Genomic DNA, 22415 nt, shown 5'->3' on the forward strand with positions numbered 1-22415 from the left:
TCTGACAGTGCGGCACTCCCTCAGTACTGACCCTCTGACAGTGCGGCACTCCCTCAGTACTGACCTTCTGACAGTGCGGCACTCCCTCAGTACTGACCCTCTGACAGTGCGGCACTCCCTCAGTACTGACCCTCTGACAGTGCAGCACTCCCTCAGTACTGACCCTCTGACAGTGCAGCACTCCCTCAGTACTGACCCTCTGACGGTGCGGCACTCCCTCAGTACTGACCCTCTGACAGTGCGGCACTCCCTCAGTACTGACCCTCTGACAGTGCGGCGCTCCTTCAGTACTGACCCTCTGACAGTGCGGCACTCCCTCAGTACTGACCCTCTGACAGTGCAGCACTCCCTCTGTACTGACCCTCTGACAGTGCAGCACTCCCTCAGTACTGACCCTCTGACAGTGCGGCACTCCCTCTACTGACCCTCTGACAGTGCGGCACTCCCTCAGTACTGACCCTCTGACAGTGCAGCACTCCCTCAGTACTGACCCTCTGACAGTGCGGCACTCCCTCAGTACTGACCCTCTGACAGTGCGGCGCTCCCTCAGTACTGACCCTCTGACAGTGCGGGGCTCCCTCAGTACTGACCCTCTGACAGTGCGGCACTCCCTCAGTACTGACCCTCTGACAGTGCAGCACTCCCTCAGTACTGACCATCTGACAGTGCAGAACTCCCTCAGTGCTGACCCTCTGACAGTGCAGCGCTCCCTCAGTACTGACCCTCTGACAGTGCAACACTCCCTCAGTACTGACCCTCTGAGAGTGCGGCACTCCCTCAGTACTGACCCTCTGACAGTGCGGCACTCCCTCAGTACTGACCCTCTGACAGTGCGGCACTCCCTCAGTACTGACCCTCTGACAGTGCGGCACTCCCTCAGTACTGATCTCTGACAGTGCGGCGCTCCCTCAGTACTGACTGACAGTGCGGCACTCCCTCAGTACTGACCCTCTGACAGTGCAGCACTCCCTCAGTACTGACCCTCTGACAGTGCGGCACTCCCTCAGTACTGACCCTCTGACAGTGCGGCACTCCCTCAGCACTGACCCTCTGACAGTGCAGCACTCCCTCAGTACTGACCCTCTGACAGTGCGGCACTCCCTCAGTACTGACCCTCTGACAGTGCGGCACTCCCTCAGTACTGACCCTCTGACAGTGCGGCACTCCCTCAGTACCGACCCTCTGACAGTGCGGCGCTCCCTCAGTATTGACCCTCTGACAGTGCGGCACTCCCTCAGTACTGACCCTCTGACAGTGCAGCACTCCCTCAGTACTGACCCTCTGACAGTGCGGCACTCCCTCAGTACCGACCCTCTGACAGTGCGGCACTCCCTCAGTACTGACCCTCTGACAGTGCGGCACTCCCTCAGTACTGACCCTCTGACAGTGCGGCACTCCCTCAGTACCGACCCTCTGACAGTGCGGTAATATATTTGAACTAATGCGAGTTATTAAACTCATTCACACTCCTCGCACCTCTCAATTCGCCAGACACTGAAACTCCATCGTTGAGATTCTGTATTTCCAACACAATTCTCTGTCCTGTACAACAAGAGTTGAAAGTCATATTAATTATTCACAAATAGTAAAATATCATCACATTTACTGCCATACCTGGGCAGATCCATCGTGGCTAAATGTATGTCTCTGAAAGTGTCTCCATCAAACACTCCCAGGACAGGTACAGCACAGGGTTAGATACAGAGTAAAGCTCCCTCTACACTGTCCCCATCAAACACTCCCAGGACAGGTACAGCACGGGGTTAGATACAGAGTAAAGCTCCCTCTACACTGTCCCCATCAAACTCTCCCAGGACAGGTACAGCACGGGGTTAGATACAGAGTAAAGCTCCCTCTACACTATCCCCATCAAACACTCCCAGGACAGGTACAGCACGGGGTTAGATACAGAGTAAAGCTCCCTCTACACTGTCCCCATCAAACACCCCCAGGACAGGTACAGCACAGGGTTAGATACAGAGTAAAGCTCCCTCTACACTGTCCCCATCAAACACTCCCAGGACAGGTACAGCGCGGGGTTAGATACAGAGTAAATCTCCCTCTACACGGTCCCCATCAAACACTCCCAGGGCAGGTACAGCACGGGGTTAGATACAGAGTAAAGCTCCCTCTACACTGTCTCCATCAAACATTCCCAGGACAGGTACAGCACGGGGTTAGATACAGAGTAAAGCTCCCTCTACACTGTCCCCATCAAACACTCCCAGGGCAGGTACAGCACGGGGTTAGATACAGAGTAAAGCTCCCTCTACACTGTCCCCATCAAACACTCCCAGGACAGGTACAGCACGGGGTTAGATACAGAGTAAAGCTCCCACTACACTGACCCCATCAAACACTCCCAGGACAGGGCAGCAGGGTAGCATGGTGGTTAGCATAAATGCTTCACAGCTCCAGGGTCCCAGGTTCGATTCCCGGCTGGGTCACTGTCTGTGTGGAGTCTGCACGTCCTCCCCGTGTCTGCGTGGGTTTCCTCCGGGTGCTCCGGTTTCCTCCCACAGTCCAAAGATGTGCGGGTTAGGTGGATTGGCCATGCTAAATTGCCCGTAGTGTCCTAATAAAAGTAAGGTTAAAGGGGGGGGTTGTTGGGTTACGGGTATAGGGTGGATACGTGGGTTTGAGTAGGGTGATCATGGCTCGGCACAACATTGAGGGCCGAAGGGCCTGTTCTGTGCTGTACTGTTCTATGTTCTATGTTCTAGGTACAGCACGGGGTTAGATACAGAGTAAAGCTCCATCTACACTGTCCCCATCAAACACTCCCAGGACACGTACAGCACGGGGTTAGATACAGAGTAAAGCTCCCTCTACACTGTCCCCATCAAACACTCCCAGGCCAGGTACAGCACAGGGTTAGATACAGAGTAAAGCTCCCTCTACACTGTCCCCATCAAACACTCCCAGGACAGGTACAGCACGGGGTTAGATACAGAGTAAAGCTCCCTCTACACTGCCCCCATCAAACACTCCCAGGACAGGTACAGCACGGGGTTAGATACAGAGTAAAGATCCCTCCACAATGTCCCCATCAAACACTCCCAGGACAGGTACAGCACAGGGTTAGATACAGAGTAAAGCTCCCTCTACACTGTCTCCATCAAACACTCCCAGGACTGGTACAGCACGGGGTTAGATACAGAGTAAAGCTCCCTCTACACTGTCCCCATCAAACACTTCCAGGGCAGGTATAGCACGGGGTTAGATACAGAGTAAAGCTCCCTCTACACTGTCACCATCAAACACTCCCAGGACAGGTACAGCACGGGGTTAGATACAGAGTAAAGCTCCCTCTACACTGTCCCCATCAAACACTCCCAGGACAGGTACAGCACGGGGTTAGATACAGAGTAAAGCTCCCTCTACACTGTCCCCATCAAACACTCCCAGGACAGGACAGCACGGGGTTAGATACAGAGTAAAGCTCCCTCTACATTGTCCCCATCAAACACTCCCAGGACAGGTACAGCACGGGGTTAGATACAGAGTAAAGCTCCTTCTACACTGTCCCCATCAAGCACTCCCAGGACAGGGACAGCACGGGGTTAGATACAGAGTAAAGCTCCCTCTACACTGTCCCCATCAAACACTCCCAGGACAGGGACAGCACGGGGTTAGATACAGAGTAAAGCTCCCTCTACACTGTCCCCATCAAACACTCCCAGGACAGTTACAGCACGGGGTTAGATACAGAGTAAAGCTCCCTCTACACTGTCCCCATCAAACACTCCCAGGACAGGGACAGCACGGGGTTAGATACAGAGTAAAGCTCCCTCTACACTGTCCCCATCAAACACTCCCAGGACAGGGACAGCACGGGGTTAGATACAGAGCAAAGCTCCCTCTATACTGTCCCCATCAAACACTCCCAGGACAGGTACAGCACGGGGTTAGATACAGAGTAAAGCTCCCTCTACACTGTCCCCATCAAACACTCCCAGGACAGGTACAGGACGGGGTTAGATACAGAGTAAAGCTCCCTCTACACTGTCCCCCATCAAACAGTTGCCTCGTCTTTTATTTGGTTCTTAATCTCTGACAATGTTTTCTGGGGCACGGCGGCACAGTGGTTAGCACTGTTGCTTAACAGCGCCAGGGTCCCAGGTCCGATTCGCGGCTTGGGTCAGTGTCTGTGCGGAGTCTGCACGTTCTCCCCGTGTCTGCGTGGGTTTCCTCCGGGTGCTCCGGTTTCCTCCCACAAGTCCCGAAAGACGTGCTGTTGGGTGAATTGGACATTCTGAATTCTCCCTCAGTGTACCCGAACAGGAGCCGGAGTGTGGCGACTAGGGGCTTTTCACAGTAACTTCATTGCAGTGTTAATGCCAGCCTACTTGTGACAATAACAATGATTATTATTGTGTGTTGTTGAGAGTTCGTGAGATTCTTGGTGTTTTGGAAGTTGAGGAGATAGAACATCAGCCCGCGATGTTGTGCCGACCATTTATCCTAATCTAACATCAACCTAACCTACACCCCTTCAATTTACTGCTATCCATCTGCCTGTCTAAGAGTCGCTTAAATGTCCCGAATGACTCTGACTCCACCACCTCTGCTGGCAGTGCATTCCACACCCCCACCACTCTCTGTGTAACGAACCGACCTCTGACATCTCCCCAATACCTTCCTCCAATCACCTTAAAATTATGTCCCCTCGTGACAGCCATTTCCACCCTGGGGAAAAGTCTCTGGCTATCCACTCTATCCAAGCCTCTCATCACCGTGTACACCTCTATCAAGTCACCTCTTCTCCGCTCCAGTGAGAAAAGCCCTCGCTCCCTCAATCTTTCTTCATAAGACAGGCCCTCCAGTCCAGGCAGCATCCTGGTAAATCTCCTCCGTACCCTCTCCAAAGCATCCACATCCTTCCTATAATGAGGTGACCAGAACTGGACACAATATTCCAAGTGAGGTCTAACCAGGGTTTTATAAAGCTGCAGCAAAACCTCTCGACTCTTAAACTCAATCCCCCTGTTAATGAAAGCCAACACACCATACGCCTTCTTAACAATCCTATCAACCTGGGTGGCAACTTTGAGGGATCTATGTACATGTACCCCAAGATCCCTCTGTTCCTCCACACTTCCAAGAATCCTGCCTTTAACCCTGTATTCAGCATTCAAATTCGACCTTCCAAAATGAATCACTTCACATTTATCTGGGTTGAACTCCATCTGCCACTTCTCAGCCCAGCTCTGTATCCTGTCAATGTCCTGTTGTAGCCTGCTACAGCCCTCAATACTATCTACAACTCCCCCAACCTTCATGTCATCGGCAAACTTACTAACCCACCCTTCCACTTCCTCATCCAAGTCATTGATAAAAACCACAAAGAGCAGAGGTCCCAGAACAGATCCCTGCGGGACACCACTGGTCACCGACCTCCAGGCGGAATGCTTTCCATCCACTACCACTCGCTGTCTTCTTTCAGCCAATTCTGTATCCAGACAGCCAGATTTCCCTGTATCCCATCCCCCCTGACTTTCCGAATGAGCCTATCATGGGGAACCTTATCAAATGCCTTACTGAAATCCATATACACCACATCCACTGCCCGACCTTCATCGATGTGTCTCGTCACATCTTCAAAGAATTCAATGAGGCTTGTGAGGCATGACCTGCCCCTCACAAAGCCATGCTGACTATCTTTAATCAAAGTATGTTTTCCTAAATAATCATAAATCCTATCTTTCAGAATCCTTTCCAGTATTTGCTAACAACAGAAGTAAGACTGATGGGTCTGTAATTCCCAGGGATTTCCCTATTCCCTTTCTTGAACAGGGGAACAACATTCGCCTCCCTCCAATCATCCGGTACTACTCCAGTGGAGAGTGAGGATGCAAAGATCATCGCCAATGGTGTAGCAATCTCCTCCCTCGCTTCCCGTAGTAACCTTGGGTATATCCCGTCTGGCCCAGGGGACTTATCGATCCTGATGCTTTTCAAAATTTCCAGCACATCCCCCTTCTTAATATCAACCTGTTTGAGTCTATTAACCTTGTTCAGTGTTCTCATGGGAAACAAGGTCCCTGTCTCATAAGAACATAAGAACATAAGAACTAGGAGCAGGAGTAGGCCATCTGGCCCCTCGAGCCTGCTCCGCCATTCAATGAGATCATGGCTGATCTTTTGTGGACTCAGCTCCACTTTCCGGCCCGAACACCATAACCCTTAATCCCTTTATTCTTCAAAAAACTATCTATCTTTACCTTAAAAACATGTAATGAAGGAGCCTCAACTGCTTCACTGGGCAGGGAATTCCATAGATTCACAACCCTTTGGGTGAAGAAGTTCCTCCTAAACTCAGTCCTAAATCTACTTCCCCTTATTTTGAGGCTATGCCCCCTAGTTCTGCTGTCACCCGCCAGTGGAAACAACCTGCCCGCATCTATCCTATCTATTCCCTTCATAATTTTAAATGTTTCTATAAGATCCCCCCTCATCCTTCTAAATTCCAACGAGTACAGTCCCAGTCTACTCAACCTCTCCTCGTAATCCAACCCCTTCAGCTCTGGGATTAACCTAGTGAATCTCCTCTGCACACCCTCCAGCGCCAGTACGTCCTTTCTCAAGTGAGGAGACCAAAACTGAACACAATACTCCAGGTGTGGCCTCACTAACACCTTATACAATTGCAACATAACCTCCCTAGTCTTAAACTCCATCCCTCTAGCAATGAAGGACAAAATTCCATTCGCCTTCTTAATCACCTGTTGCACTTGTAAACCAACCTTCTGTGACTCATGCACTAGCACACCCAGGTCTCTCTGAACTCGAGTGAATACTGAAGCAAAGTATTCATTTCTGCCTCCCCCATCTCCTCAGACTCTAGGCACAAGTTCTCTCCACTATCCCTGATCGGCTCTACTCTCACTCTGATCATCCTCTTATTTCTCGCGTAAGTGTAGAACGCCTTGGGGTTTTCCCTAATCCTTCCCGCAGGGCTTTTTCATGCCCCCTTCTAGCTCTCCTCAGTCCATTTTTGAGTTCCTTCCTGGCTACCTTGTAACCCTCTAGAGTCGAGTCAGCTCCTTGCTCCCTCAACCTTACGCAAGCTTCCTTCTTCCTCTTGACTAGAAGCTCCACTTCTCTTGTCATCCAAGGCTCCTTCACCTTACCATTCCTTCCTCGTCTCAGTGGGACTAACCTATCCAGCACTCGCAGCAAGTGCTCCTTAAACTACCCCCACATTGCTGTTGCTTGAAGATCTCAATGCTTTCCTTACCTGCGTTCTGCAGCTCAGTCAGGACCCCTGCCAGGGTGAAATGCTGATTATCCTCGGTGCGAAATTGGCACAAGGTTTCCCAGAGTGTCATCATGTCCTGTCGATTCTTTCCTTGAACACTTACCACGGACTGCTCTGCACAATCCTTCTCTCCTTTCCGCTTCAACTGATAGAGATCCTGTGAATGGGAGAGGAAAGTGTGGGACTGTGCTTCTTCCCTCTCCTGTGCCCATCAAACTGTGTGGAGATTGCAGCTGACAGCATTCAAAGGGTATGCATCTTTCCTGGCGACGCGATTAGAATGGTTTATATTCTAATCAGGTGTGAATTCCTCATGGAGGGGAAACAGGCTATAGCCCATTGCGAAGTTCCCCGAGATAGAACATAGAACATAGAACGATACAGCGCAGTACAGGCCCTTCGGCCCTCGATGTTGCACCGACATGGAAAAAACTAAAGGCCATCTAACCTACACTATGCCCTTATCATCCATATGCTTATCCAATAAACTTTTAAATGCCCTCAATGTTGGCGAGTTCACTACTGTTGCAGGTAGGGCATTCCACAGCCTCACCACTCTTTGCGTAAAAAACCCACCTCTGACCTCTGTCCTATATCTATTACCCCTCAATTTAAGGCTATGTCCCCTCGTGCTAGCCACCTCCATCCGCGGGAGAAGGCTCTCGCTGTCCACCCTATCTAACCCTCTGATCATTTTGTATGCCTCTATTAAGTCACCTCTTAACCTTCTTCTCTCTAAGGAAAACAACCTCAAGTCCATCAGCCTTTCCTCATAAGATATTCCCTCCATACCAGGCAACATCCTGGTAAATCTCCTCTGCACCCGTTCCAAAGCTTCCACGTCCTTCCTATAATGAAGCGACCAGAACTGTACGCAATACTCCAAATGCGGCCGTACTAGAGTTTTGTACAACTGCAACATGACCTCATGGCTCCGGAACTCAATCCCTCTACCAATAAAGGCCATCACACCGTACACCTTCTTCACAACCCTATCAACCTGGGTGGCAACTTTCAGGGATCTATGTACATGGACACCGAGATCCCTCTGCTCATCCACACTACCAAGAATTTTACTATTAGCCAAATATTCCGCATTCCTGTTATTCTTTCCAAAGTGAATCACCTCACACTTCTCCACATTAAACTCCATTTGCCACCTCTCAGCCCAGCTCTGCAGCTTATCTATGTCCCTCTGTAACCTGCAACATCCTTCCGCACTGTCTACAACTCCACCGACTTTAGTGTCGTCTGCAAATTTACTCACCCATCCTTCTGCTCCCTCCTCTAGGTCATTTATAAAAATGACAAACAGCAGTGGCCCCAGAACAGATCCTTGTGGTACGCCACTCGTAACTGAACTCCATTCTGAACATTTCCCATCAACCACCACTCTCTGTCTTCTTTCAACTAGCCAATTTCTGATCCACATCTCTAAATGCATGTCCATATGTTAGTGCCTCATCAAGGAAGTTGATGGGTGCAGACAGCCGAGTTCACAGAAAGATAATCAAAGAACAACAAAGGTATAATTGCCTCGAGAAGGACCGTGGGGCAGTTACCGTCCCACAGTCCCAGAAAGCGGACGGGCCAATTTCCGCCCACCGAAACCTGAAGGGCCAAGTTTACAGCCAACCAGGCTTCTCGGTCTCAGCCCCGAGGCAGTGCAGAAAACCTTCGTCACAGCAGTTTTCAAATATCTTCGCTGGACCAAAGAAATAGATGTTTCTCAGATCTGAGCATCGTCCCGGCATCGTGTGATAACGATGGCTGGTTATTCAATTTGGATGTTGTTTGGGGAACAGGGGAAGTCTTACCGAGTTCAGGTATCATCGATGCATTGTGTAACAAGCGGAACGTTCAATAGACACTGTGTGCGTTTAATAATTCACGTATTTTAGTTGTGTGTATTTGTCTTTACAGTAATAAATAATACTCTTCAATAATTGTCACATGATGACTGGGTGATTTATACTGACTGGGATTTTACAGTCTGCTCATACTGAAACAGAACAAAACTACACCCCCCCCCCCCCCCCCGCCCCCCCCACGAACTGGTTTTCCAAGCTGGTATACCCTCACAGATAACATCAGCCGGCTTCATGACGTAAAATGTGGATTGTGTGCGAGGCTTTAAGGGAAGTTTTAGGGAGTTTTTGATGCTTCAATGTAACGAGTGTGAGTAACAAGTGGACCCAAGTAAGAACGTGTCATATTAAGTCAAGAGGCTGCAGTCAATGGCTCTTGATCTCGCTCGATCTTATCTGGATGGACACGACTTGACCGTAGCAAGTCTGAAACGCGAGTCGAAAACCAAATTGATGGAATTGGCAGAAAAGTTGGAAGCAGCGTTATCGGCCGGAGCGAAGAAGAGCGATTGAGAGCCGAGCGGCACGTTCCAAAAACCAAAAGATTAGAGCGGACAGCGGAGGAAGGGGGGGGTTCTCGATGGGATCCGAGTGGGGAGATGTTCCGATATGTTCAAGCCCTGCCGAAATTTGACGAGAGAGATAGTGAAGCATTTTTTTGTGCGTTTGAGAATAGATCGAAACAAAGGAGATCGCCACAAGATTGTTGGACCCGACTCTTAGTAATCTTGTGGGTACAGCGAGTGAAGTCTATGTGTCATCACAGGAAAGGTCTGGAGATAAGGAGATGGTGAAGTAATCTATATCAGGGCTATATGGGGTCGTACTGGAGGTGGACAGACAGAGCTTTAGAAAAGAGGCTGAATTGACTTAGCTTGAATTCGAGAGGGTTCAGCAAAGTCATATTGAGAGGTGGGGGCCTTGAAAATAAGAGAAACCTTATCAAGCCCTTCGGTAGATTATTAATTTGGAGGAATTTAAAGATACTTTGCCGATCATGATTAGACCTCACGCGGAGGAGCGGGGAGGTAGGTAGAACTGCCGGACGAGGAGCTTGCGGACAATGATGAGATGATCAAATCCCTTCCTTTGACCCCATTTTAAATCGGAGAGAGTTAGAAATTGAGACGGTTGCGAGCCAGAGGAGCAGGAGTGGTCGGGGATTCCAAGGAGTTTCCACCTCAGAATACAACAGAGCCGGTCGAAGGGGTGAGAGATATTTAAAAAGGTCGGATGTTCTCGACGTAATAGATTGGCCCACGCCACATCACTGCGCTGGAAATTAAACGGTCGAGCGTGACGCATTAGGCTAGGATTGGGGCTGGTTTAGCACACTGGGCTAAATCGCTGGCTTCGAAAGCAGGCCAGCAGCACGGTTCGATTCCCGTGCCAGCCTCCCCGAACTAGGCGCCGGAATGTGGCGACTAGGGGCTTTTCACAGTAACTTCAATGGAGCCTACCCGTGACAATAAGCCATTTTCATTTTCATTTCCTTATTACAAATCCTCGAACTAGAAATATAGAATTAGAGGCTGGAAAAGGGGGGAAGCAGGTGGGATTTGTACAGACAGTAGAGGAGCTGCCAATAGGAGGGAATCTGTGCGGACAACCTGCACAGGGGCAGAGTGACCAGCAGGTGGTGGACATGTTCAAAGAATTTTGAAGGGTCAAAAGTGAAAAGGTATTAAAACGTTACGAGCTACAGGGGCAAGTCGATCACTAATGCTGTGGGATAAAGGCACTTATTGTCCAGAAGGGATATTAAAAGAAATGGTGCTGGTCAGCAGCATTCTTGGGGAACGGAAAGCAATTCCTTTCGTTAAAAACAAGCTTGAAAACAGGGGAAGTAGCGATCGGCCTGGTAGAAGCCTTGCCCATTGCAGCCATCCAATTCATTCTGGGGAATGATGTCGCAGAGTCCCAGACGGTAGTGATGCCTCCTGTAGTCAAGCAGCCGGTTGAGAATCCTTCCACAGAGAAATTACAACCAGACCCAGATGGAGAGTTTTATAAATAGAGAGAAAGAAAGAGGGAGAGCTTGGGTCACTGCGTCAGTCACCCCTCTGAAAGCTCGATTGAGTGTTCAGATAAAGGATCTGGATCGGCGCAGGCTGGGAGGGCCGAAGGGCCTGTTCCTGTACTGTAATTTTCTTTGTTGTTCTTTGTTCTTTGAGTGGTCCCTGGCGCATTGAAAACAAAGTGAGCGAGCAGAACTATCTGGTACGGACCCCAGATAGACTCCAACCACACCGATAAGTGAACATGTGAAGGTCTTGATTCAGAAGAGATGAGAACAAGCAGGAGGTCTTGTTGGTAATGAAGTGGGGCGGGGGGGGGGGGGGGGGGGGGGGGGGGGGTGGAAGGGGGCGGGGGGGACGATTTTTTTTCATAGAATTTACAGTGCAGAAGGAGGCCATTCGGCCCATCGAGTCTGCACCGGCTCTTGGAAAGAGCACCCTACCCAAGGTCAACACCCCACCCTATCCCCATAACCCAGTAACCCCACCCAACACTAAGGGCAATTTTGGTCACTAAGGGGCAATTTATCATGGCCAATCCACACTAAGGGCAGCACGGTAGCATTGTGGATAGCACAATTGCTTCACAGCTCCAGGGTCCCAGGTTCGATTCCCGGCTGGGTCACTGTCTGTGCGGAGTCTGCACATCCTCCCCGTGTGTGTGCGTGGGTTTCCTCCGGGTGCTCCGGTTTCCTCCCACAGTCCAAAGATGTGTAGGCTACGTGGATTGGCCGTGATAAATTGCCCTTAGTGTCCAAAATTGCCCTTAGTGTGGGTTACTGGGTTATAGGGATAGGGTGGAGGTGTTGACCTTGGGTAGGGTGCTCTTTCCAAGGGCCGGTGCAGACTCGATGGGCCGAATGGCCTCCTTCTGCACTGTAAATTCTATGAACCCGTACATCTTTGGACTGTGGGAGGAAACCGGAGCACCCGGAGGAAACCCACACACACACACGGGGAGGACGTGCAGACTCCGCACAGACAGTGACCCAAGCCGGGAATCGAACCCGGGACCCTGGAGCTGTGAAGCAATTGTGCTGTCCACAATGCTACCGTGCTGCGTCAGGTTCCGACAGTGACTTAGTGAACGCAATCTGAAACCCAGCCGAGACGATCTCATACACAGACCCCCAACCATTCAAAACCTCTGGCCAAGTTTCAGGATCGGATCATTCGGTCGTTTCAATGAAAAAAAAATGAAAATGAAAATCGCTTATTGTCACGAGTAGGCTTCAATGAAGTTACTGTGAAAAGCCCCTAGTTGCCACATTCTGGCGCCTGTTCGGGGAGGCTGGTACGGGAATCGAACCGTGCTGCTGGCCTGCTGGGTCTGCTTTAAAAGCCAGCGATTTAGCCCAGCGAGCAATGGAGTTTGCGACTGAAACCACGGGGCATAAAATCTCCGGTGCGGCCGGGGGAGAGAGAGAGAACGCTTTATCCAGCGGGAGTCTGAAATAGACTTTTGGCAATGTTTTGAAACTTTCTGGGGCATCGTTCTCTGTTGGTGCTTGCTTTCGAGTTTTGCAATATTGAAGTGGAGGGTTGCGAAATCAAACGTCTTTCACATTAAACCATTTCACTTTCGACAAAAGGGCGGGAGGAAGGGGGCGCGTGATGAACCTGCCTGGAGACAGCACGAGACAGTATTCGAAATGCGCCAGGGTCCCAGGTTCGATTCCCCGCTGGGTCACTGCCTGTGCGGAGTCTGCACGTCCTCCCCGTGTCTGCGTGGGTTTCCTCCGGGTGCTCCGGTTTCCTCCCACAGTCCAAAGAGCGGGTTAGGTGGATTGGCCGTGATAAATTGCCCCTTAGTGTCCAAAAAGGATAGGAGGGGTGATTGGGTTCCAGGGATGGGGTGGAAGTGAGGGCTTAAGTGGGTCGGTACGGAATCAATGGGCTGAATGGTCTCCTTCTGCACTGTATATTCTCTGTTCTATGTATCCCTGTATCAGGTGGTAACTATGGCTGGTTATTCAATGTGGATATTGTTTGGGGAACAGGGGATGCCGTACCGAGTTTAGGTATCATAGATATATTGTGAAACAAGCGGAACATTCTGTAGACACCGTGAGTGTTTAATAATTGATGTATCTTAATTGCGTGAGAGTAGAGCCGTCCTGTTTATGTGTACTTGTCTTTACTGTAATAAATAGTATTTAATAATTGTTACACGAAGACTGGGTTGTTAAGAAGGCGTACGGTGTGTTGGCCTTTATTGGTAGAGGGATTGAGTTCCGGAGCCACGAGGTCATGTTGCAGTTGTACAAAACTCTAGTACGCCTCGGCACTGACCAAGTTTCGTCGAGCTTGTCGGAGAGCCCAGCCGTAACCTCGTGAAAGATCGGTTCGAACACCTAACCCACGACAGCCATCAATCTAACTACCCGAAGGTTTGCTGCCTCCCTCCCTTCTTAAACCCGGGAGTTACATTTTGCTACTTTTCAGTCGCTTGGAACTTTTCCGGAATCGAGTGTATCAGGGAAAATTAACACCGACACGTCTGTTATCTCATTAATCCCCTTGTTGAAGACCCCAGGATGAAATTGCTCAGGACCTGGAGTTCTGTCAGCCCCCCCCCCCCCCCCCCCCAAACCTCAGCTCCATCAGTTTGCTCAGTACTGCTTCCCGAGCGATTGGAATTTCCCTGGGTTTCCCCGTCCACCGCCCGATTTCCATCTCTTACCATCAGTCTCCAAACTCCGAGGCTCCTTCCCTCAGTCTCCAAACTCCGAGACTCCCTCCCTCAGTCTCCAAACTCCGAGACTCCCTCCCTCAGTCTCCAAACTCCAGGTCTCCCTCCCTCAGTCTCCAAACACCGGGGCTCCCTCCCTCAGTCTCCAAACTCCGGGACTCCCTCCCTCAGTCTCCAAACTCCAGGTCTCCCTCCCTCAGTCTCCAAACTCCGGGACTCCCTCCCTCAGGCTCCAAACTCCAGGTCTCCCTCAGTCTCCAAACTCCGGGACTCCCTCAGTCTCCAAACTCCGGGACTCCCTCCCTCCCTCAGTCTCCAAACTCCGGGACTCCCTCCCTCAGTCTCCAAACTCCCGGACTCCCTCCCTCAGTCTCCAAACTCCAGGTCTCCCTCAGTCTCCAAACTCCGGGACTCCCTCAGTCTCCAAACTCCGGGACTCCCTCCCTCCCTCAGTCTCCAAACTCCGGGACTCCCTCAGTCTCCAAACTCCGGGACTCCCTCCCTCAGTCTCCAAACTCCGGGACTCCCTCCCTCCCTCAGTCTCCAAACTCCGGGACTCCCTCCCTCAGTCTCCAAACTCCGGGACTCCCTCCCTCCCTCAGTCTCCAAACTCCGGGACTCCCTCCCTCAGTCTCCAAACTCCGGGACTCCCTCCCTCAGTCTCCAAACTCCAGGCCTCCCTCCCTCAGTCTCCAAACTCCAGGCCTCCCTCCATCAGTCTCCAAACTCCGGGACTCCCTCAGTCTCCAAACTCCAGGACTCCCTGCCTCAGTCTCCAAACTCCGGGACTCCCTCCCTCCATCAGTCTCCAAACTCCAGGTCTCCCTGCCTCAGTCTCCAAACTCCGGGACTCCCTCCCTCCATCAGTCTCCAAACTCCGGGACTCCCTCCCTCAGTCTCCAAACTCCGGGACTCCCTCCCTCAGTCTCCAAACTCCGGGACTCCCTCCCTCAGTCTCCAAACTCCGGGACTCCCTCCCTCAGTCCCCAAACTCCGGGACTCCCTCCCTCCCTCAGTCTCCAAACTCCGGGACTCCCTCCCTCAGTCTCCAAACTCCAGGCCTCCCTCCCTCAGTCTCCAAACTCCAGGACTCCGTCCCTCAGTCTCCAAACTCCGGGACTCCCTCAGTCTCCAAACTCCGGGACTCCCTCCCTCAGTCTCCAAACTCCGGGACTCCCTCCCTCAGTCTCCAAACTCCGGGACTCCCTCCCTCAGTCTCCAAACTCCGGGACTCCCTCCCTCAGTCTCCAACTCCGGGACTCCCTCCCTCAGTCCCCAAACTCCAGGACTCCCTCCCTCCCTCAGTCTCCAAACTCCTGGACTCCCTCCCTCCCTCAGTCTCCAAACTCCTGGACTCCCTCCCTCAGTCTCCAAACTCCAGGACTCCCTCCCTCCCTCAGCCTCCAAACTCCGGGACTCCCTCTCTCAGTCTCCAAACTCCGGGACTCCCTCAGTCTCCAAACTCCGGGACTCCCTCCCTCAGTCTCCAAACTCCGGGGCTCCCTCCCTCCCTCAGTCTCCAAACTCCGGGCCTCCCTCCCTCCCTCAGTCTCCAAACTCCGGGACTCCCTCCCTCAGTCTCCAAACTCCTGGACTCCCTCCCTCAGTCCCCAAACTCCGGGACTCCCTCCCTCAGTCTCCAAACTCCGGGACTCCCTCCCTCAGTCCCCAAACTCCGGGACTCCCTCCCTCAGTCTCCAAACTCTGGGACTCCCTCCCTCAGTCTCCAAACTCCGGGACTCCCTCCCTCAGTCCCCAAACTCCGGGACTCCCTCCCTCAGTCTCCAAACTCCGGGACTCCCTCCCTCAGTCTCCAAACTCCGGGACACCCTCCCTCAGTCTCCAAACTCCGGGTCTCCCTCCCTCAGTCTCCAAACTCCGGGACTCCCTCCCTCAGTCTCTAAACTCCGGGACTCCCTCCCTCAGTCTCCAAACTCCAGGACTCCCTCCCTCAGTCTCCAAACTCCGGGACTCCCTCCCTCAGTCTCCAAACTCCCCGGACACCCTACCTCAGTCTCCAAACTCCAGGACTCCCTCCCTCCCTCAGTCTCCAAACTCCGGGACTCCCTCCCTCAGTCTCCAAGCTCCTGCACTCCCTCCCTCAGTCTCCAAACTCTGGGACTCCCTCCCTCGGTCTCCAAACTCCGGGACTCCCTCCCTCAGTTTCCAAACTCCTGGTCTCCCTCCTTCCCTCAGTCTCCAAACTCCGGGACTCCCTCCCTCAGTCTCCAAACTCCTGGTCTCCTCCCTCCCTCAGTCTCCAAACTCCGGGACTCCCTCCCTCCCTCAGTCTCCAAACTCCGGGACTCCCTCCCTCAGTCTCCAAACTCCGGGACTCCCTCCCTCAGTCTCCAAACTCCGGGACTCCCTCCCTCAGTCTCCAAACTCCAGAACTCCGTCCCTCAGTCTCCAAACTCCGGGACTCCCTCAGTCTCCAAACTCCGGGACTCCCTCCCTCAGTCTCCAAACTCCGGGACTCCCTCCCTCAGTCTCCAAACTCCAGGACTCCCTCCCTCAGTCTCCAAACTCCAGGTCTCCCTCAGTCCCAAACTCCAGGACTCAATCCCTCAGTCTCCAAACTCCAGGACTCCCTCCCTCAGTCTCCAAACTCCGCAACTCCCTCAGTCTCCAAACTCCGCGGCTCCCTCCCTGCGTCTCCAAACTCCGCGGCTCCCTCCCTGTGTCTCCAAACTCCGCGGCTCCCTCCTTCCCTCAGTCTCCAAACTCCGGGACTCCCTCCCTCCCTCAGTCTCCAAACTCCGGGACTCCCTCCCTCAGTCTCCAAACTCCGGGACTCCCTCCCTCCCTCAGTCTCCAAACTCCGGGACTCCCTCCCTCAGTCTCCAAACTCCGGGACTCCCTCCCTCAGTCTCCAAACTCCGGGACTCCCTCCCTCCCTCAGTCTCCAAACCCCGGGACTCCCTCCCTCAGTCTCCAAACTCCGGGACTCCCTCCCTCAGTCTCCAAACTCCGGGACTCCCTCCCTCAGTCCCCAAACCCCGGGACTCCCTCCCTCCCTCAGTCTCCAAACTCCAGGACTCCCTCCCTCAGTCTCCAAACTCCAGGTCTCCCTCCATCAGTCTCCAAACTCCGGGACTCCCTCAGTCTCCAAACTCCAGGACTCCCTGCCTCAGTCTCCAAACTCCGGGACTCCTCCTCCATCAGTCTCCAAACTCCAGGTCTCCCCCTCAGTCTCCAAACTCCAGGTTCCCTCCCTCAGTCTCCAAACTCCGGGACTCCCTCCCAGTCAGCCCAAATCCGGGACTCCCTCCTCCCTCAGTCTCCAAACTCCGGGACTCCCTCCCTCAGTCTCCAAACTCCAGGTCTCCCTCCCTCAGTCTCCAAACTCCAGGACTCCGTCCCTCAGTCTCCAAATCCGGGACTCCCTCAGTCTCCAAACTCCGGGACTCCTCCTCAGTCTCCAAACTCCGGGACTGCTCCTCAGCTCCAAACTCCGGGATCCCTCCCTCAGTCTCCAAACTCCGGGACTCCCTCCCTCAGTCTCCCAAACTCCGGGACTCCCTCCCTCAGTCCCCAAACTCCAGGACTCCCTCCCTCCCTCAGTCTCCAAACTCTTGGACACCCTCCCTCAGTCTCCAAACTCCAGGACTCCCTCCCTCCCTCAGTCTCCAAACTCCGGGACTCCCTCCCTCAGTCTCCAAGCTCCTGGACTCCCTCCCTCAGTCTCCAAACTCCGGGAATCCCTCCCTCAGTCTCCAAACTCCTGGACTCCCTCCCTCAGTCTCCAAACTCCGGGACTCCCTCCCTCAGTCTCCAAACTCCGGGAATCCCTCCCTCAGTCTCCAAACTCCTGGACTCCCTCCCTCAGTCTCCAAACTCTGGGACTCCCTCCCTCAGTCTCCAAACTCCTGGACTCCCTCCCTCAGTCTCCAAACTCCGGGACTCCCTCCCTCCCTCAGTCTCCAAACTCCGGGACTCCCTCCCTCAGTCTCCAAACTCCTGGACTCCATCCTTCCCACAGTCTCCAAACTCCGGGACTCCCTCCCTCAGTCTCCAAACTCCGGGACTCCCTCCCTCCCTCAGTCTCCAAACTCCGGGACTCCCTCCCTCAGTCTCCAAACTCCGGGACACCCTCCCTCAGTCTCCAAACTCCGGGTCTCCCTCCCTCAGTCTCCAAACTCCGGGACTCCCTCCCTCAGTCTCCAAACTCCCGGACACCCTACCTCAGTCTCCAAACTCCAGGACTCCCTCCCTCCCTCAGTCTCCAAACTCCGGGACTCCCTCCCTCAGTCTCCAAACTCCGGGACTCCCTCCCTCCCTCAGTCTCCAAACTCCTGCACTCCCTCCCTCAGTCTCCAAACTCTGGGACTCCCTCCCTCGGTCTCCAAACTCCGGGACTCCCTCCCTCAGTCTCCAAACTCCTGGTCTCCCTCCTTCCCTCAGTCTCCAAACTCCGGGACTCCCTCCCTCAGTCTCCAAACTCCTGGTCTCCCTCCTTCCCTCAGTCTCCAAACTCCGGGACTCCCTCCCTCCCTCAGTCTCCAAACTCCGGGACTCCCTCCCTCAGTCTCCAAACTCCGGGACTCCCTCCCTCAGTCTCCAAACTCCAGGACTCCGTCCCTCAGTCTCCAAACTCCGGGACTCCCTCAGTCTCCAAACTCCGGGACTCCCTCCCTCAGTCTCCAAACTCCGGGACTCCCTCCCTCCCTCAGTCTCCAAACTCCGGGACTCCCTCCCTCCCTCAGTCTCCAAACTCCGGGACCCCCTCCCTCCCTCAGTCTCCAAACTCCGGGTCTCCCTCCCTCAGTCTCCAAACTCCGGGACTCCCTCCCTCAGTCTCCAAACTCCTGGACTCCCTCCCTCAGTCTCCAAACTCCGGGTCTCCCTCCCACAGTCTCCAAACTCCGGGACTCCCTCCCTCAGTCTCCAAACTCCGGGACTCCCTCCCTCAGTCTCCAAACTCCAGGACTCACTCCCTCCCTCAGTCTCCAAACTCCTGGACACCCTCCCTCAGTCTCCAAACTCCAGGACTCCCTCCCACCCTCAGTCTCCAAACTCCGGGACTCCTTCCCTCAGTCTCCAAACTCCGGGACTCCCTCCCTCCCTCAGTCTCCAAACTCCAGGACTCCCTCCCTCAGTCTCCAAACTCCAGGACTCCCTCCCTCAGTCCCCAAACTCCGGGACTCCCTCCCTCAGTCTCCAAACCCCGGGACTCCCTCCCTCAGTCTCCAAACTCCGGGACTCCTTCCCTCAGTCTCCAAACCCCGGGACCCCCCTCCCTCAGTCTCCAAACTCCGGGACTCCCTCCCTCAGTCTCCAAACCCCGGGACTCCCTCCCTCAGTCTCCAAACTCCGGGACTCCTTCCCTCAGTCTCCAAACTCCGGGACTCCCTCCCTCCCTCAGTCTCCAAACTCCGGGACTCCCTCCCTCCCTCAGTCTCCAAACTCCGGGACTCCCTCCCTCACTCTCCAAACTCCGGGACTCCCTCCCTCAGTCTCCAAACTCCAGGACTCCCTCCCTCAGTCTCCAAACTCCGTGACTGCCTCCCTACCTCAGTCTCCAAACTCCGGGGCTCCCTCCCTCAGTCTCCAAACTCCGAGACTCCCTCCCTCCCTCAGTCTCCAAACTCCGGGACTCCCTCCCTCCCTCCCTCAGTCTCCAAACCCCGGGACTCCCTCCCTCAATCTCCAAACTCCGGGACTCCTTCCCTCAGTCTCCAAACTCCGGGACTCCCTCCCTCCCTCAGTCTCCAAACTCCGGGGCTCCCTCCCTCTCTCAGTCTCCATACTCCGGGACTCCCTCCCTCAGTCTCCAAACTCCGGGACTCCCTCAGTCTCCAAACTCCGGGACTCCCTCCCTCCCTCAGTCTCCAAACTCCTGGACTCCCTCCCTCAGTCTCCCAACTCCGGGACTCCCTCCTTCCCTCAGTCTCCAAACCATGGCAAATTGAGTCCTCCCCCAGTCCCCTTACCTCTGCCTCCTGTTCTGTGAACACTCCTCTCTCCATCAGGTCAGAGATGACCTTGTCCATGTTGACCAGCACGATGTTGACCAGCTCAGGCACAAAGTGCTCGTGAACCAAACGGACTTCTCTTTCATTGAACGGATCGAAGATCCTGCGAACCTTGTCCACTGCACAGGAATGAAAATAAACATGTCAACCATCGCTGCTGCATATGTGTGGAGTATCGACTTCCCTGGGGTCCAGGTATAAATCCAGGTCCAGGCTTCATTCTGGGCCTGCCCTGGATTTAAATGATCCTTCACTCCGTCAGCGTGGAGTGAAATGAGATCCCTGGAGATACAGTTTTCTCACCTTCCTCGCCCAACCCTGGGGCCTGTTGGCCTTCCATCGTCCTGGTTGAGTCGGCCACTCCTTCTGTCCCAGGGTCGTCCTTATCCACTCAGATCGAAGATTCCACAGTCAGACTGAAAGGGAACGGACGCCTTTAGCATTTTGCCACCACAGAAGATGACTCTTCCCCCCCCCCCCCCAAACTTCCCCAGCCAAGTCAACCCCATCGCATGCTCTTTCATAGTCTGATAGATCTCGATCAGGTCACGTCCTCGGCCTTCTCCTGCTGCGGGAAAAGAGCCCGGGCCTGTTCAGTCCTCTCCGATCGTCATCACTGCCAAGAATCAAGAGTTGCTGTGTTCAGTACATTTTGCATTTTTACACTGAGAAGTGAACTGTGCAGAGTACTCCCACGTATGGCCGAGTGACATGGCGACCGGGACTGTGCACGGCGCTCCGAGTGTGGGTCTGAGGGATACAGAGACCGGGACTGTGCGCGGTGCTCCGAGTGTGGGTCTAACCGAGGGATACGGAGACCGGGACTGTGCACGGTGCTCCGAGTGTGGGTCTAACCGAGGGATACGGAGACCGGGACTGTGCACGGAGCTCCGAGTGTGGGTCTGACCGAGGGACACGGAGACCGGGACTGTGCGCGGTGCTCCGAGTGTGGGTCTGACCGAGGGATACGGAGATCGGGACTGTGCACGGTGCTCCGAGCGTGGGTCTAACCAAGGGATACGGAGACCGGGACTGTGCACGGTGCTCCGAGTGTGGGTCTGACCGAGGGATATGGAGACTGGGACTGTGCACGGTGCTCCGAGTGTGGGTCTAACCGAGGGATACGGAGACCGGGACTGTGCACGGTGCTCCGAGTGTGGGTCTGACCGAGGGATACGGAGACCGGGACTGTGCACGGTGCTCCGAGTGTGGATCTAACCGAGGGATACGGAGACCGGGACTGTGCACGGTGCTCCGAGTGTGGGTCTAACCGAGGGATACGGAGACCGGGACTGTGCACGGTGCTCCGAGTGTGGATCTGACCGAGGGATACGGAGACCAGGACTGTGCACGGTGCTTCGAGTGTAGGTCTGACCGAGGGATACGGAGACCGGGACTGTGCACGGTGCTCCAAGTGTGGGTCTAACCTAGGGGTACGGAGACCGGGACTGTGCACGGTGCTCCGAGTGTGGGTCTGACCGAGGGATACGGAGACCGGGGCTGTGCACGGTGCTCCGAGTGTGGGTCTAACCGAGCGATACGGAGACCGGGACTGTGCACGGTGCTCCGAGTGTGGGTCTAACCGAGGGATACGGAGACCAGGACTGTGCACGATGCTCCGAGTGTGGGTCTAACCGAGGGATACGGATAGTGGGACTGTGCACGGTGCTCCGAGTGTGGGTCTAACCGAGGGATACGGAGACCGGGACGGTGCACGGTGCTCCGAGTATGGGTCTAACAGAGGGATACGGAGACCGGGACAGTGCACGGTGCTCTGAGTGTGGGTCTAACCGAGGGTTACGGAGACCGGGACTGTGCACGGTGCTCCGAGTGTGGGTCTAACCGAGGGATACGGAGACCGGGACTGTGCATGGTGCTCCGAGTGTGGGTCTAACCGAGGGATACGGAGACCGGGACTGTGCATGGTGCTCTGAGTGTGGGTCTAACCGAGGGTTACGGAGACCGGGACTGCGCATGGTGCTCCGAGTGTGGGTCTAACCGAGGGATACGGAGACCGGGACTGTGCACGTTGCTCCGAGTGTGGGTCACTAAAGGAAATTCATTCCATTCCCCAAGAATGCTGCTAATCAGCACCATTTCTTTTAACGTCCCTTCTGGACAACAAATGTCGATCCCACAGTATTAGGGTTTGACTTGCCCTTGTAGCTCCTAACATTTTAATACCTTTTCCCTTTAAGCATGTCCACCACCTGCTGGTCACTCTGCCCCTGTGCAGGTTGTGAACAGATATTCCCTCTACTGGCTGCTCCTCTACTTTGCAAATCCCACCTGCTTCCCCCCTTTTCCAGCCTCTAATTCTATATTTCTAGTTTGAGGATTTGTAATACGTCACGCTCGACCGTTTAATCTCCAGCGCAGTGATGTGGTGTGGGCCAATCTATTACGTTGAAAAGATCCGACCTGTTTTAATATCTCTCACCCCTTCGACAGGCTCTGTTGTATTCTGAGGTGGCAACTCCTTGGAATGCCTGACCACTCCTGCTCCTCTGGCTCGCAACCGTCTCAATTTCTAACTCTCTCCGATTTAAAATTGGGTCAAAGGAAGGGATTTGGTCTATGAACCAGCTCACCATCGTCCGC

At 53.9% G+C, this 22415-nt stretch overlaps 1 protein-coding gene across 1 annotated transcript in view; it reads right to left on the reverse strand.

Annotated features, from left to right (window-relative positions):
• The window catches only part of LOC119960788 (NACHT, LRR and PYD domains-containing protein 12-like), a 43206-nt gene extending 22975 nt beyond the window's left edge, over positions 1-20231 (reverse strand). Inside the window, exons 1-4 of the mRNA XM_038788395.1 lie at positions 20118-20231; positions 19773-19933; positions 7241-7418; positions 1477-1542 (exon numbers count right to left, since the gene is read on the reverse strand). Coding sequence (XP_038644323.1) covers positions 1477-1542; positions 7241-7418; positions 19773-19933; positions 20118-20154 — 442 coding nt within the window. The 5' untranslated portion in view covers positions 20155-20231. The remainder of the gene's footprint in view (positions 1-1476; positions 1543-7240; positions 7419-19772; positions 19934-20117) is intronic.
• Between the last annotated feature and the right edge of the window lie 2184 nt (positions 20232-22415).

This window comes from Scyliorhinus canicula, unplaced genomic scaffold (assembly GCF_902713615.1).
Source record: "Scyliorhinus canicula unplaced genomic scaffold, sScyCan1.1, whole genome shotgun sequence".
In the NCBI taxonomy this organism is placed as follows: Eukaryota; Metazoa; Chordata; class Chondrichthyes; order Carcharhiniformes; family Scyliorhinidae; genus Scyliorhinus; species Scyliorhinus canicula.